We start from the raw sequence: 14,833 nt of genomic DNA on the forward strand, positions 1-14,833 counted from the left end.
CGTCAACAACGTTCCCAAGCAGGGCTGTGTTCTGAGCCAGCCCTGGAGTCCTCGGGGCCACCTGACCCTTCCCTGACCCCCGAGGAAAAGACCCGCGTGGAACCATCCTCCCACACCACAGCTCGGGGCGTCTGGCCCATCAGAGGTGCTTGGTCACCATCAGTTAACGAATCAAAACTTCAGCGTTTTTAAACACGGCGCTCAGGGGGTTCAGCCTCGCCTCGAGATGGTCCCTATGAAGGCTTTAAAATGCGTTCCTCAGTCCTGCCACGTCGGCTTGGAGGTGGTGCAGGCACAGGCGGTCCTGGGGTCGCCCGCCAGCTCTCCTGCCCTCCCCGTCAGGGCGCCAGAGCCCAGGCCCGCCCGTGAGGACCGAAGACCTCACCCCCCATCAGGTTCCCCGATCCGGGGACCCGGCCACCAGCGTCCCTCCTGGAGGAAATGCAAACATGGCCAAGGTGCCACTGCAGGGGTCCCTGGAGCAGCCTCCCGACGTGACCTGCACGTCTGGACCCCCCACGGCCTCCGAGCAACAGCACCGCATGGCCGGGCCAGTGCCAGGACCTGCCCCGCGGCCGCGGACAGCTGTCATAAAGCGCCTCCCGCTGGAGCACAGGCTGGACACGAGGGGGGAGAAGGGGCTTCCCGGGGGCTGGAGGATGCCAGACAGCAGACCCCACCTTGCTCAGGCCTCGTTCCCAGGACACAGAAGTGAGCCCATTTCCTCATCACCGGGGGGGCCGCGGCTTTCTTCCGTGACACACACCCTGGTTCCCATGCTGCAGGTCTGGGCCACGTTCCACAAAGACCCCAAACCCGCTCTGGGACCCCAACTCCCTCAGCTGTGTCCCCTGGAAGGAACCTGACCTTCCCCGGCGTACGGGCCTTGCCCGATTCCCCAGCCCAGGGCCAGCTCAGGTCGTTTCAGTGTCCTGATTACAGGAAAATAACCCAGATTTGCCTCGAATGGCTCCCCACACATTTCCAAGGCTACAGCCATCTTCCGGTGAAAGCCCTGCACAGTTTCAGAGGAAAAGTCCCCACACTTCCTCAGTCTCACCCGGGCCAGCTTCCGTCTCAGAAACAAATCATCAAACGTCTGGCCAAAAAGAAGTGCTGAGCGCGGCTGTCAAATGTCCGGCACACGCAGGACCACCCTGGGCTTCGGTGCTTCGCCCAAAACTCCACCCCAGACAGCCCAACGTCCTTGGGTTCCCAGGTCGCTCTCTCAGCTCCCACCCTTGTCTCTTCCCGCAGCTCAAACAAAATCTGGCAACGCCAGCTTAACAGGCTATCCTAAAAATCACGCACGCTTTCCCATTTAAAAAGCTCACCGGATTTCTAACTGTTTCGTTAAAATGTTCTTTTGAACAGGTTTGCCTGTGGAAATGCCCTCGTACGGTTTGTGCTGGTACCAAACCAGCTTCACCCGAGGGCCCTGCAGGGGGCGCTGGCGGGGGCTGGCGGTGGACGTCGCCCCGTCTGCCCGGCGCACCCTCCCACCCATCGGCCGAGCCCCTGCGCCTATGGCGTCCTCATTGGGCCTGGGATGCTCCCGAGGGCGGGTGTGCCAAGAATGAGAGGTTCCACGGGGGTTGCAGTGCCACAGCCAGGACAGCCGGGCACCCAGCGCCCACCTCATTCCCGCCAAACTCAGGGCCCATCCTCCCTCCATGGGCTCCGGGTCTGTTGCTGCACTGGGTCTGTTTCCTCATGGGCAGAGACGGGGCCCCACTCTGAGCCCCGGGGGCTACGCTGCCTTTCAACACGGCCTTTCTGGGGTTGCAGCTCGCCCGGCACGAGCTCCCGGGCAGACAGGCCCACCCAGGGACGCTCCCCGCAGGACTCGGGGCACCTGCACCCCTAGAAGGACCCCTGGAACATTCTCTCCACGAGAGGCCCAGACCGAGGCGCGGCACGCTCCTGCCCCGGGAGCAGGCCAGGCAGGCGAGAGGCGAGCCCGGGTCACAGCACGTCGCAAGCGTCACCTCGGCCGGCAGACCGCCGAGCTCCGTCCTGGGGCGTGCACTGGAGGCCGAGGCCCGGGACCGAGCCCCCAGGTACGGCAGGTGCTGCAGGGCCCGGGCCAGGGCGACGCCGTCCTGCAGGCTGTGCCTCCGCTCAGCGTCCGCACGCGGCTCCCACGTCCTGAAAAGCAAAAGGAACCACGAGTCAGTCATGCGTCTGCCCCAGGCACCCCCTGCCTCGTCCGGTTGGGAGGGGCCGCGGGCTCAGGGTGTGGCCACACCTGCTGTGGCTGTGAATTCTCAGTGTCCCACACGGAGGCCGGGCTGAGGGCGCGGCCTCACCTGCGCGAGGAGCCCCACTAGGCCTGTTCTCAGCAGGAACAGACACGGACACACGGGAAGCGACCGGAGCATCCGGGTGTTTCCGTGGCTCCATCTCATTTCTGCCGTCAGCTTGTCAGCTGTGAGTCTCTGTGCTGTGACTCTAGCAGTTGCTTCCGAGTGTGGAGCATCCGTGCCCAGCTTCTCACAGCCTCCGAGTGACCTCGCAACACGTAACACACGGAACAGGGACCTTGAACCACTGTACTTCATCTGTCCCTTCCAGCCGTGACGCAATCGCCGTCACACTCTGTCGTCGCTGTGTCCTGACCCCACAATATCCTGTCAGTGGTTTTGTCTCAACATGAATTTCCTTTAATGAGATCAGCAAGAGAAGTTGCATCTACTGACTTCCGCAGTGACCTTCCGAGGCTTTGCGCACTCTGGTGTCACCTCCCTTCTGCTGGGAGGGTGCCAGTGGCCTTGGCTTCCCCACCCCTGCGCCGCCTGCTCAGCTCTGGCGGCCCCCGGACCCTCCCGCTGCCGGCAGTGGCCTGGGGCGACCGCAGGGCTCACGTTGTGTTTTCCGACTCCCAGTGGCCGTGGCCCTTCCCTCCCTGGTGTCCAGCACGGTGAGCGACACAGTGTCACGCCCTGGGCCGGCTGTGTCTGTTTCAGGGAGAGGAAATTTCATCCCTGTTTCTCCGTCTGGGCAGAAGCAGGTTAGTGTAGCTTCGTTCCCAACAGCCCCCGACAGGCACAGCCCCAGGACACTGCAGGGTGACGCGGGGACCATGAGGTGCTCACGTGACGTCCTCTCCACACCAGCAGAACAGAAGGACCCACCGGCACATGCAGCAACACACGTGGACGTCAAAGGCAGTTCCCTGAGTGAGACACGCGGTCCCAGGTGGGTTGACATGACACGCTGCCCTTGACTGCCGCTCACGACTGCAGGGAACTCACCCACCGCGACGGGTCGGAGCGGCGTCAGCAGCGTCAGGACCGCCGGCCGCGGCACGCGGAGCCCCTGCGGTGGAATACACTCCTTGTGTTGATCGCCTGCCGGTCACTCAGACGCTTACGTTTGTCCAGAAGGGTCGGGTGGTGCCCTGAGACCTTAGTCTCACAGTGTGTAAGTTTTACCTGAAGGAAACAGCCGCGAGGCGGCTGGCGGAACACAGTCACCGTGCAACAGCGTCCCCACCCGAAACGGCCCCCCGCAGGGGACCCCACGCCAGGGGCTGCCGAGCCTGGTGACGCCGTGTCGAGGGTCCAGGCCAACCTCTCCCCAGCGAGCCCCGTCTCTCCACGTCCCCACGGGGGTCCCCGAGATCCCCGCTGGCCGAGGCCGGAGCCCAGGGGGCTGCGCCTCGAGGGCAGACGCCGCAGTTCTGGAACCGTGTGTGGGATCTTGGTTTTAATACCCAGAGATCATGGAACATTACCTTTCATCACAGTGCTTCCTTGAATGATGGATACAGGAAAGATACATGTATGTACACGCGTGCTCATGTGTGTATACATGCATACATGATGCCAACGGTCCCCACCTAAGATGGCTCAGCTTCGCGCTGGCGTGAGCAGGACACGCTTTCGGTGGAAGCCGCACTTCACGTACCCGCATGGCCACTCTGTTCCCACTTCTGTGCAGCACTCGGCAAATGACACAAGAAAGCCAACACTTCGCTGTAACACAGCCCTTGTTTTAGGGGATTCTGCCCAGCCACAGGCTGGCGTACGTGTGCTGAGCACACTGAAGGCAGGCTCGGCTCAGTGATGCCATCTGCTAGATTAAGTGCACTTTGATTTAAACAATGTTGCAAACTCACGATGGGTTTATCGGGTGTGCTGAGGGGCCTGTGTGTCCCGACATTATACACGTATTTCCTCTCACAGAACTCAACACGATCTGAACACGCTATGTGCAGGGAACGGCCCGGGTCACCTCCCGACACGACACCGGGACTCCCGCCGGGCGGAGGGAGGGGTGGTGGGTCTGCAGGCCCCTCGCTGCCATCGAGGCGCCCACTGTGCCGGCAGCCGCACCCGCATCCGGCTCCGGGAAGGAGGCTCACGCCCAAACACGGCCGTCTGCAACTGACATGCGGGTCTCTCCTGTGATCTAGAAACGTTCTCAGGAGACGCCCTGGTGCTGGTGGTGGCCGCGTCACTCACTGTCGATTTCCCACTGGAAGTGACACGAGAGGCCTCCAGCCATCGTTTTTGCGCAGCCGTCTGATTTGCGTGAACAGGTCGCTGACGTGAGGTGTGTGGCGCTGTACACGCCACACGCAAGCCGAGGCTCAGGGAAGGCCTCCCTGACTGTGTTTACTCGTCTTGGCTGATGGACCCGTCCTGTTCCTATTTCTAGTGTCTTCCCGGGTTGCGCCGACCCAGACCCCGCAGGCATCGCACTCGTCACACGCGTCACAGTTCCTCACACCTAAAACAGCGCTACGGTTTCCTTCACTCTTTTTTTAACGGATGAAATTTCACGTTCTGTGTTGTCAGAGTGTAATTTAACTGAAGTCAATTTACTTTTCTGGTACTTTGTCCACTTTCCCACTAATTGCTAATCAATGCAGATACAGCCACCCCGTAAATGGGCCTTCAAATTGTCCTATTCATCTTCCCCGCGCCTGTCCCTGCTGGAGCCTATTTGTGACACCGCAGTATGTCATCGTGGTGAGGGTCTGCCGTGACGCGGTGCAGGGTATCAATTAACTCACAGATTGCCTGCTGCCCTGTCGCCGGCGGAAGCGGATCGAAGCCTCCTGGGCACGTGTCTTCTCCTCCAGCACCTCCCCGAGAACCACACTCTTCCCTTCCCCACCTCCCTGCGCGGCTTCGGGCTCCCGACAACACGAGGTGCTTTAGGTTGAGGAAGGCAAGATCCAAATTAGGAACAAAGTCTTTTCTAGAAGCACAGGAGGAGTCCAGGACTCACTGCCCAGCTCAACAGTCACCTCTGGTCCCTCTCACTCCTCACGTAGAACCTTCACGACCACGCTGAGGCTCCTGCGCCCCTGCGGGTGCTCACACAGCCGGCATCCCGGCCGCTCCTGCCCCAGGGGCCTCAGCGTGTCCTCGGGGTCCAGGCCCTGGGGGGCTCCCCGGCCCCCGGCGTGTCCTCAGGTTCTCTGCGATCCGTGTCCGTACCCCGTTTGTTCCCGAGTGGGGACCTGTAATCACCGCTTTGCTGCCCCCCCAAGCCTCGTCCCTCTCTGGCTTTGTCACGCGGGGCCTGCTCTGATCAGGGCACCTCGTGTGATGAGAGGCGACGGCAGGGGACGGGCTCAGGACGCCGACTCTGTCGGCCCGAGGATGGGGCTGGCGTCTGAGGCCTGAATCCCAGTCTCCCCTCCACGTGCCGAGTGACGATGGGTTTGGCCGAGGCACCGAGACCTTCCCAGGGGCCCCTGCCGTGCCGCAGAACACCGGCTGTTACTCCACTGGCCCAGTCGGGCCCTCGCGGAACTCCTAGGCGTGTGGGACGCAGGAAGCCAGGCCACGCTCGTGGCGGGCGCAGTCGCCCGTGTGGCCATTTAAACGCGTCAGTGGATCATTCATTCATTCTTCCTTCGCCTTCATTTGTTGATAAACTCGGCCCACATCCAGCTGGGGACGGGCTGAGCAGGCCAGGGCACCCTGGTCAGGTGCAGGGCTTCGGACGGGGGACGGGGAAGGTGGCAGCGTGACCGGCCCCTGTCACACAGGGAGTCACAACATAAGGACGCCTTTACTTGTAACAAAATACACACGCTACCCTAAAAATGAGCTTGAAAACCCAGAGGTGATGGCCACAAGTGAAAATTAAAACAAGATGTAGAATTACAAACACTAAATAAGATAAAAGCGAAGGACGCAGCCGCAGAGGACGGAGAGCAGAGGGCCGCTGGCGTCGGCTCCCGCTCGGGCCGAAGGGGCCGAGACTGCGGCACTCGGTGTCGGCCGCAGAAGCCGCCTTCACGCAGACGCGGCGCAGGGCCAGGCTCGGAAGGCGGCTGTGGACCGACCAGGCCACGAGACAAGGAGGACGCGGGAATCACACAGGACAGACAGGACAGACGCCCGACCGGTGACGCAGGCCCCTTTTCAAGGGTCTCGTGGGACTGGGGAGACCCCGGGCCACAAAATGTCTCTCGGTAAAAACAGCACCTGACGGGAGGTCGTGCCAGCGTCGTCCTCTCCGGCCGGGGCGCGGTGAGAAAGGCGCCCTGATCTCTGCCTTAGGCGCCCCCACGTCCTGACACTTCCGCACCAGAAGGACGGGCGGGGGCTTTGGTGCACGACAGCAAACAAAACACCAGCAGGCTCGCCGGACGCGGCGCGGCCGGGGGGCAGGGCTGCCAACAGGGCCACACTTACCTGGCCGGGGCGGACACCTCGGGACGCCGCGGGTGGGGTCTGGGGAGGTCTGCGAGCGCCTGGGCCATCACGTGCTGGGTGTACTCGTCCTGCCACGTGAGACCTGTGGGGAAGTTGTGACAACTGTCACTGAAGGCGCATTTCCGCGTCAAGCTGCCGACGCCATCAGCACACCAAGGCTCCCTCTCACGGGCGGAGTACGAGCTTCTCCCGACAGAAACCCCGAGGCCTTTGGAAATATGGGCACCAGGAAGATGATGCCGGGCCGCGACATCACAACACAGGCTCCGCGGTGCCGGCCGGGCTGCGCAGCCGGGAGCCTCACCCGGCACTTCCACTGGAAGAGGTTTCTCGCTGGGGGAAGGGTGGAAACTGCTCCACACGGATGGTTTGGGCCGCAGCAAAGACACTCGTCACTCACTACGCACAGTCACCCGCCGCCCTCCCGCCAGGGCACCTGCCGGGCCGCATCAGGGTGACCTGCTCTTCCTGACCCGCCCTGCGTAGGAGCAGCGTCTGGGACGGGACGAGGGGTATTGCTGCCGTGACGGCGATTACCAGGGCTTAATGTGCTGTATCCAGGAGCCAATTACGCTGTGTTTGTGCCCAAATGTTATGACAAAGAGCTTTATGACAAGGGTGAAGTCGTTATGAAGGCAAAATCCATGCGATTATGCATTAATTACATGCACTGTGGATCACATGATAATTATGCTCAGAATTACCAAATAACTCCCAAGAATAATTATTATGCAATTTGTACATTTTAGATCTTATGGTAACACTTTAGCACTTAGAACTACCCTGTGCAATTATCCATAATTATCTAATCACTAAATATCATGTAATTACAGAGGTATATTTTTATGCCTTGTACAAAAACACATTACCAAAATCTTCAAATCAGGACGGCTCTGTGCCGTGTGTGTGTGTGTGTGTGGGTGTGTGGTGTAAGGAAGTCCAGAACTTGCTGAGAACCACATGTTCTGGGTGGAATTAAAAGAAGAGCTCAGTAGGTATAGGCCACCTTCATGAACACACTTCAGTATTTTTTTTCAAATGCAAATCTAATTTTTTTCTGATTTTACAGATGGCAAGATGCAAACGGCTGGCATATTTCTAAATCTGAAAAGGCTCTATGGTGTCACCCAACGTGCGAGTTGCTGGGAAAACTCACCTGACAGGACCGTCCCCAGCTTGTTCTACGCGGCTCTGTTTGGACGAGACCCTTAGAGATCGGGACCCCGGCCGCCGCCGCCCTCACTCAGGTCCGACACACGTGATGATGAGCAAGTCCCTCCCACCTGCCCAGCAGCCTGGACGCCCTCTGACACGTGTGTGCGTGTGGCAGCACCGTCCATGCCCGGGAGACATGCAGTCGACGTTGGCGCAATGCCCGGCGACGCGGATTTAGAAAATAAGCGTGTTCTAACCGTGCCACACCAAAAGCGTGGCCTTAATGCTAACATTCATCAGGAAATAGCAAGTTGAGCACAAAGGGACACTCTCATGAAAAAAAGTTTATTTTTAAAATTTAAATGACTGAAATTTAGTAATATTTCTTACCTACGGGCACAAAGGTCTGAGCTGCGCCGGTTCCGGGCCTGTGGAGGGCTCGGCCCCTCCAGAGCTGCAGGCGTCGGCTCACGGGGCCGTGGGGACCATGCAGCCCAGGATGACCCCTGCTCCGCGGCCCAGAGCTCCACGCTTTCCTGGAGCAGGAAGGGGCTGCGCTTGGGATATAAAAAGCAAACCAAGGACTGTACAGATCTGAGCGTTTGAACATTCCCTGTCAACTTCTCTTCAGGGCACATCCTGGGGAACAAAACCCTGGGAACAAAGACTCAGCTTCCAGAAAGACGGAGAAGATGCACTTTGCCGTATTCCTCCCACTCGGGGCAGCTAGAAAGTCTGGACACACGTGAAACAGGCGCGAGACCCAGAAGGGCGCAGAGAGAAGGCGGACGCAAGCCGGCGTGAGCTCCGGGTCTTCTCTCCGCCTCACACATGTGAGCCCCGGGGGCGAAGCAGCAGCCCAGGAACACCCGGTCAGACAGACCCACCCACCGAGGCCGCTGTCCCCGTGCAGAAGGACAGGAGCCACTCACCAAGACAAGACGAATTTTAGACTAAAGGGCCCTACTCCAGCCAAGCGTCATGGAAAACGTACAGCCCCTGCCCACCCTGCCGGCAGAGGCCACGGGGGGCCCAGACACCCGCCCCCAGGAAGCTGCAACGAGGCAGTCCGGCCCACCAGGTGGTGCTGGGAAGGCCCGGTGGGCAGTCGCCGGTGGTAACGACCCCCTACGGTGTCAGGGGAGACCACTGGGGAGTTGGCACTGGCAGTGAGGGGAAGGCCCTGCTCTTAGGTACTGACAGAGCCCCGGCAGGGACTCAGACTTCTGTCCCCACCTGCCAGGGACAAGGAGGCACCCCCAACCTTTCACCCTGGCAAAGCAGCGGCAGTTAAAATGCAAAGTTTCAACAAGATCCAGAGTCTCAGGATATGATATCACAATGTCCGGGTTCAATAGGAAACCACTGGTCACACCAAGAACAAGGACGATCGCAGAGGAACGGACAAGAGAACCACTGTGGGACGGCAAGACGTCAGGACTGTCTGGCAAACGCTTCGGTGCGTAATTATGAACATACGGAAACAAGTGAAAAACAGAAAGTCTTGGTAAATACATAGACACTGTAAACAAAAGCCAAACGGAAACTTTGTAACAAAATGCAATAAGCAAAACAAACGGCTCCAAGAGTGCAGGTCACGGAAGGAGGAGACCAGCGAGCTGGAGGCAGAATGATGGGAGCTGCCCGACCGCAGCGACGGGGAGAAAACAGCCAGAAACAAAGAGTGAGGTCTCAGGGACTGTGGGCTGTGACCACAGGTCTACCCGCTCCTGCCGGGAGGCTCAAAAGGAGAGAGAAAGAAGACAGTCTGAAAAGGAACTGAGAAAAACAATGGCTGAAAATGCCTCAATTTTGGCAAGAGACATAAAGACGTAAGAGGCTGAGCACACCCCAAACAGAATAAACCCAAATCTCTTCCAAGACACCTAATAATTAAGCTTCTGAAAACCTACAAAGAAAAAATCTTCGAAGCGGCCAGAGCAAAATGACACCTACAAGGGAAACACGCTCTCGAAAGTGACAGAGGGTTTCTCGTCAGGGCCGCGGAGCCGCAGGGGGGCAGAGCTCCCACGTGCGGGAAGAGAAGCGCTGCCGCCCAGAATCCTGCAACCCTGGCCACGCAGACACCCCAGGAAAACATCCCTCAGGAATGAAGGAAAAGTCAGATACTCTCAGATAAAGGAAAAATGAGAGTCTGTCACCAGAAGACCAGCTCTGAAGGAACTGCTGAAGGGACACCTCTGGATATACAGGGAACACAGAGGAAGGAAGCTCGGGACGCGGCGAGGGAAGAAAGAACCAGCGAGCCAGGGCGGGGGACGCGCTCCTCCCTCGGGCTGCGTGCTGACGGGGACCAAATACGGCTCCACCGACGTCCCGCTAATGCAGGCAGGGAAAACACTGACACAGTCACATCGTAAAGGCGAGAGGCAAACCAAGTGCCATAAGGGAGACATGAAGTTCCAAATTTTATCCAAACTGGTAAAACGGTGACTCCGGCAACCGTGACAAGCTACACAGATGTATCCGTAACGTTATGTCTAGAGCAACCACTAAATGAAAGGTGCTTGCAAACAACTGCAGATAAATTAAAATGGATTTCAAAGAGTGTTAAAGTAACTCAGAGGCATGGAGGAAAAACAAAGAAACAAGAAAATAGAGAACATGTAGAAAACAAAAAATAAAATGAGAGATTTTAGCCCTAATATATCAATAATTACATTAAACATAAATGGGCTAAATATACCAATGACATTGGCCGAGTGGACTTAAAGAAAAGACTTCCCCGTGTGCCGTCTGTATGAAGTTCACATCAAATACGATGTTATAGGAAGAACAAAAGTGGAAACAAGGAAAAATACGTCATCAAGCAGTAATCGAAGGACGGCAGCGATGGCTGTACTGGCATCAGTAACTTCACATTCAGGGGACAGGAAATCAGCCATGGAGAGGAGAACTCCATGGCGACACAGGGTCAGTCGACCAACAGGCCCAGGACCCAGACACGGACGCACCGGACAACACAGCCGCAGGAGACAGGAGGCAGAAACCAGCCGAGCCAACGGAGAAAGAGACAAACCCACAATCACAACCGGAAGTTTCAACATCACTTCTTAGCAACTGAAATAACCAAACAGAAAGTCAACAGCGACAGAGAAGAATCCAGCAACGTCCTCAGTGGAACCCCCTTCCCGGCAAGGGTAGAGCCACGTTCTCTTCCACTGCTCAGGAGCACACACCAGGACAGACCCCAGCCCGGGCTGCACGACTAACCTCACCAAGTTAAAATCACCCAGAGTGCATCCTCCACTCACACGGAGTCGGGCTAGAAACCAGCAACAGAAAGATAATGGGAAAATCCCCAAACATTTGGGAATTAAACATATTTCTAAGTAATCACAGGTCAAAGAAAAGTCGTGGAATACATTAAACTTAACGAAAATAAAACCACAGCATGTCAAAATTTGTGGCACACTGTTTAAACATGAAATTCTTAGCGCCAAATGCTTACATTAAGAAGAAGTCTCAAATCAATAACCTAAATCCCCACATCAAAAATCTATAAAAAGTAGTGCAAACTAAACTCAAAGCAAATAGAAAGGAAATAATAAAGAAATCAATGAAATTTAAGTCAGAAAAAAGAAGAAAATCAATGACAATGAGAGCTGACCTCTTGTAAAGGTCAGTAAAATTCACAAACCTCTAGCAAGACTGACAAAGAAACAAAAGGGAAGCCATGAATTACCAACATAATTAAAGAAACAAGGGCTACCACTGCTGACCCTGCAGACATCAGAAGGACAATACAGAAATAAACAACTCTACACACACAAATTTTTTTTTTTTTTGAGACAAAAAAAAAAAATTGCCCGGGCTAGAGTGCCATGGCATCAGCCTAGATCACAGCAACCTCAAACTCCTGGGCTCAAGCGATCCTCCTGCCTCAGCCTCCTGAGTAGCTGGGACTACAGATGTGTGCCACCACACCCGGCTAATTTTTCTATTTTTAGTAGAGACGGGGGTCTCGCTCTTGCTCAGGCTGGTCTGAAACTCCTGAGCTCAAGTGATCCTCCCGCCTTGGCCTCCCAGGGTGCTGGGATTACAGGTGTGACCTTCTGCACCCGGCCACACACATGTAAACTTGAAAACTTAATGAGATGGATCAATTCCTTGAAAACCACAAGTTATATCAATTTATTCAATTGAAATAGATAATTTGAATAGTCCTATAACTATTAAGGAACTTGAACAAATAATTAAAAATCTACCCCGAAAGACGTACCCAGGCCCAGAAGATTTCACTACAGAATTCTACCAAACATCTACACGAGAATTAACACAAGTTCCACACAACCTCTTTCAGAAAATTGAAAAGGAGGAAATAGTTCCCAGTTTATTTCCTGTAGCTAATACTAACCTGACACCCAAAGCAAAGATAGTAAAAAAGAGAAATCTGCAGACCAACATCCCTCACAAACGTAAACACAAAAATCCTTTAGAAAACATCAGCAAATAAAAGTCGGCAATAAATAAAAAGAATTACACCCCATATGGTTTATTCCAGGAACGAAAGGCTGGTTTACTGTTCTAAATCAAATCAACGTAATCCATCCTGTTAATCGGCTAAAGAAGAAAGGAACCACATGATCACAGTGATCAACGCAGGGAAAGCACTTGTAAAGGAAAGTCAACACCCGCTCGCGACGAACACCTTCAGAAACACAGAAATCCGGGGGAACTTCACCAAGTTTACACTGAACATCTGCAAACCCCGTCAGCTAACACCGCACGGAACGGCGGGGAACCGCAAGTTTCCCGCGAGATCGGGAACCAGGCAGGGTATCCACTGCCACCAGTGTCACTCAACTTAGGGCCTGGAGTCCCAGCCAGGGCAAAAGGGCAAATTGAGGAATAAAAGGCACGAGGATCAGAAAGGAAGAAATCACACCGAACCTGTCTCCTCATGACATGATTATCTACGTGGGAAAGCTGCAAAAGTCCCGTAGAACTAATAATCTCTTTCCCTATATACTAGCAACGAACACAGGGACACTGGAATTAAAAATAAAATACTATTTATAGCCACTCAAAGATACTTAGATGTAAATCTAATAAAACACGTATAGGACATACACGCCAAAACCTACACAATGGTGATGAACAAAACCAAGTGTCTAAATAAATGTCAGACATCCCATGTTCATGGATCAGAACTCTCCGTGCAATAGAATGCCGTTCACTCTCCCCATCTTGATGCAAAGGCTGAACAAGATTCCCACCAAAGTCCCAGCAAGATTCTCTGCAGACACAGACAAGCAGTTCACCTGCAACAGCCGAGGAGCCAGCGCAGCCGGGACACGCTGGGGGAGAGCAAAGTGGGAGCATCCCTGTACCTAAGCACACACCTCACTGCAAAGGCTCAGCAATCACGGTGCAGTCCTGGTGAGGGACAGACAGACAAACCGCAAGTCAGGGCAGAAAACCCAGGAATAGAGCCACATAAGCTGCCCAGGTGATTTCAGACAAAGGTACAAAAACAACTTACTGGTGGAAAAACTGCCTTTTCAGCAAACAGCAGTGTGTGACCAGACGTCCACAGGCAAAATCGGGAAGCTCAAATCTCACAGTTAAAACCACAAGTAAACCTGGATATAAATGTAAAATGCAAAACTATGAAACTTTGAGGAAAAAAAAAAAAAAACGGGGGAAAATCTTTGGAATCTAGGGCTAGGCAAAAAGTTCTTCGACCGGACACCACACGTTTTCCACAAAAACACTGGTAAGTTGGGCCTTGTCAGAATTAAAAACTTTAGGTCTGTAAAAGGCCCTGTTAAGAGGGTGAAAAAACAAGCACCGAGGGGGAGAAAATACCTGGCAAAGGTGCGTGGTGTCGGGAAGACACACAGAACTCCCCACACTAACAGTGAAACTCGGTCAGGACGGGGGCGGAGGCGTGGAGAGGACGTGGGTGTCAGGTCGGCCTGTGCAGAGGCACAAACTGTCCCCAGCCACCAGGGAGACGCACATTCAGGCACCAGACATCTCTACGCACCTGCAAAACAGCTAAAATAACAGCAGCACAACGCCAAGCTCTGGCCAGGCTGCAGAGGAACGGGACCACCTCACATTTTTGGCGGGAATGTGAAATCGTGCAGCTGCTCGGGAAGGTGTTGGACATTTCCGTTACACACTAAGCACACACTTATCACATGACCCAAGAGTCAAGCCCATACCGCTCATCCCAAAGAAGCCAAGACGCCGCCCTGGGCTGCCTTCCCCAAACCAGCCGCTAGCTTGACGGAGGGTTTCCTATCAGTGCCTGCACGGCTGCCTTCTCAGCACACAGCTCAGGTTTTATTGAATAATTCCATGGGGAAATAAGATTCTACACACAAAACTTTATTTTATAAATGATTTGTCAGTAATGTACAGTAACGCAGACATTCATAAATCATGGTTAACACAGTCACGACAAAACTGCATGGGACTTTTCCTGAAGTCCTAGAAAAAGAGTCATTTGGAAAGCCCAGCGGGCCTATGGAATCCAGCGTGTGCTCCCACGACAGCCCACGCAGACACGGAACGGCCCCGCTGTTTCACCCGGCAGACACTCGGGGGTGTGTGAGGCTACCACCCTTGTCCCCGTGACACACACACACTCACACACAAAGCGGCTGTTGCCCCGGCCTTTCCTGGGGTGGAAGATGACAAGGCCACCCGGCCGCAGGACAGCGTCTCCCGAGAGCACTCTCGCCCGCGCAGCGCCTCGCGGGACAGCGGGGTCGGCAGAGCTGCCTCCCAGACCCGGGGAAGAAAGGAAACCTGAGAAACCCGCAAACCCACAACCAGGAGAGAAAGCCAGCCGGTCCCACCCGGGAGGGGTGTCCACAGGCAGAGGCAGCCACCGAGGGCAGCAGGCGGCCGTGTGAGGGGACACTCCAGGAAACACTTGGCCACCAGAGCTGTCAGCTGTTGGTCTGGTTGCCCCGTGACTCTGACGGGCCCGGGGCCTTGGCCGGTGACTCCGCCTCGATCTC

At 55.5% G+C, this 14,833-nt stretch overlaps 1 protein-coding gene across 1 annotated transcript in view; it reads right to left on the reverse strand.

The window, feature by feature from the left end:
• PTPRN2 (protein tyrosine phosphatase receptor type N2) overlaps positions 1-14,833 on the reverse strand; it is a 484,073-nt gene that overhangs the window by 361,141 nt on the left and 108,099 nt on the right. The window contains exons 4-5 of the mRNA XM_069461720.1: positions 6,660-6,762; positions 1,989-2,148 (exon numbers count right to left, since the gene is read on the reverse strand). Of these exons, the coding sequence (XP_069317821.1) occupies positions 1,989-2,148; positions 6,660-6,762 (263 nt within the window). The remainder of the gene's footprint in view (positions 1-1,988; positions 2,149-6,659; positions 6,763-14,833) is intronic.

The sequence above is a fragment of the Eulemur rufifrons genome, chromosome 29 (assembly GCF_041146395.1).
Source record: "Eulemur rufifrons isolate Redbay chromosome 29, OSU_ERuf_1, whole genome shotgun sequence".
Classification (NCBI taxonomy): domain Eukaryota; kingdom Metazoa; phylum Chordata; class Mammalia; order Primates; family Lemuridae; genus Eulemur; species Eulemur rufifrons.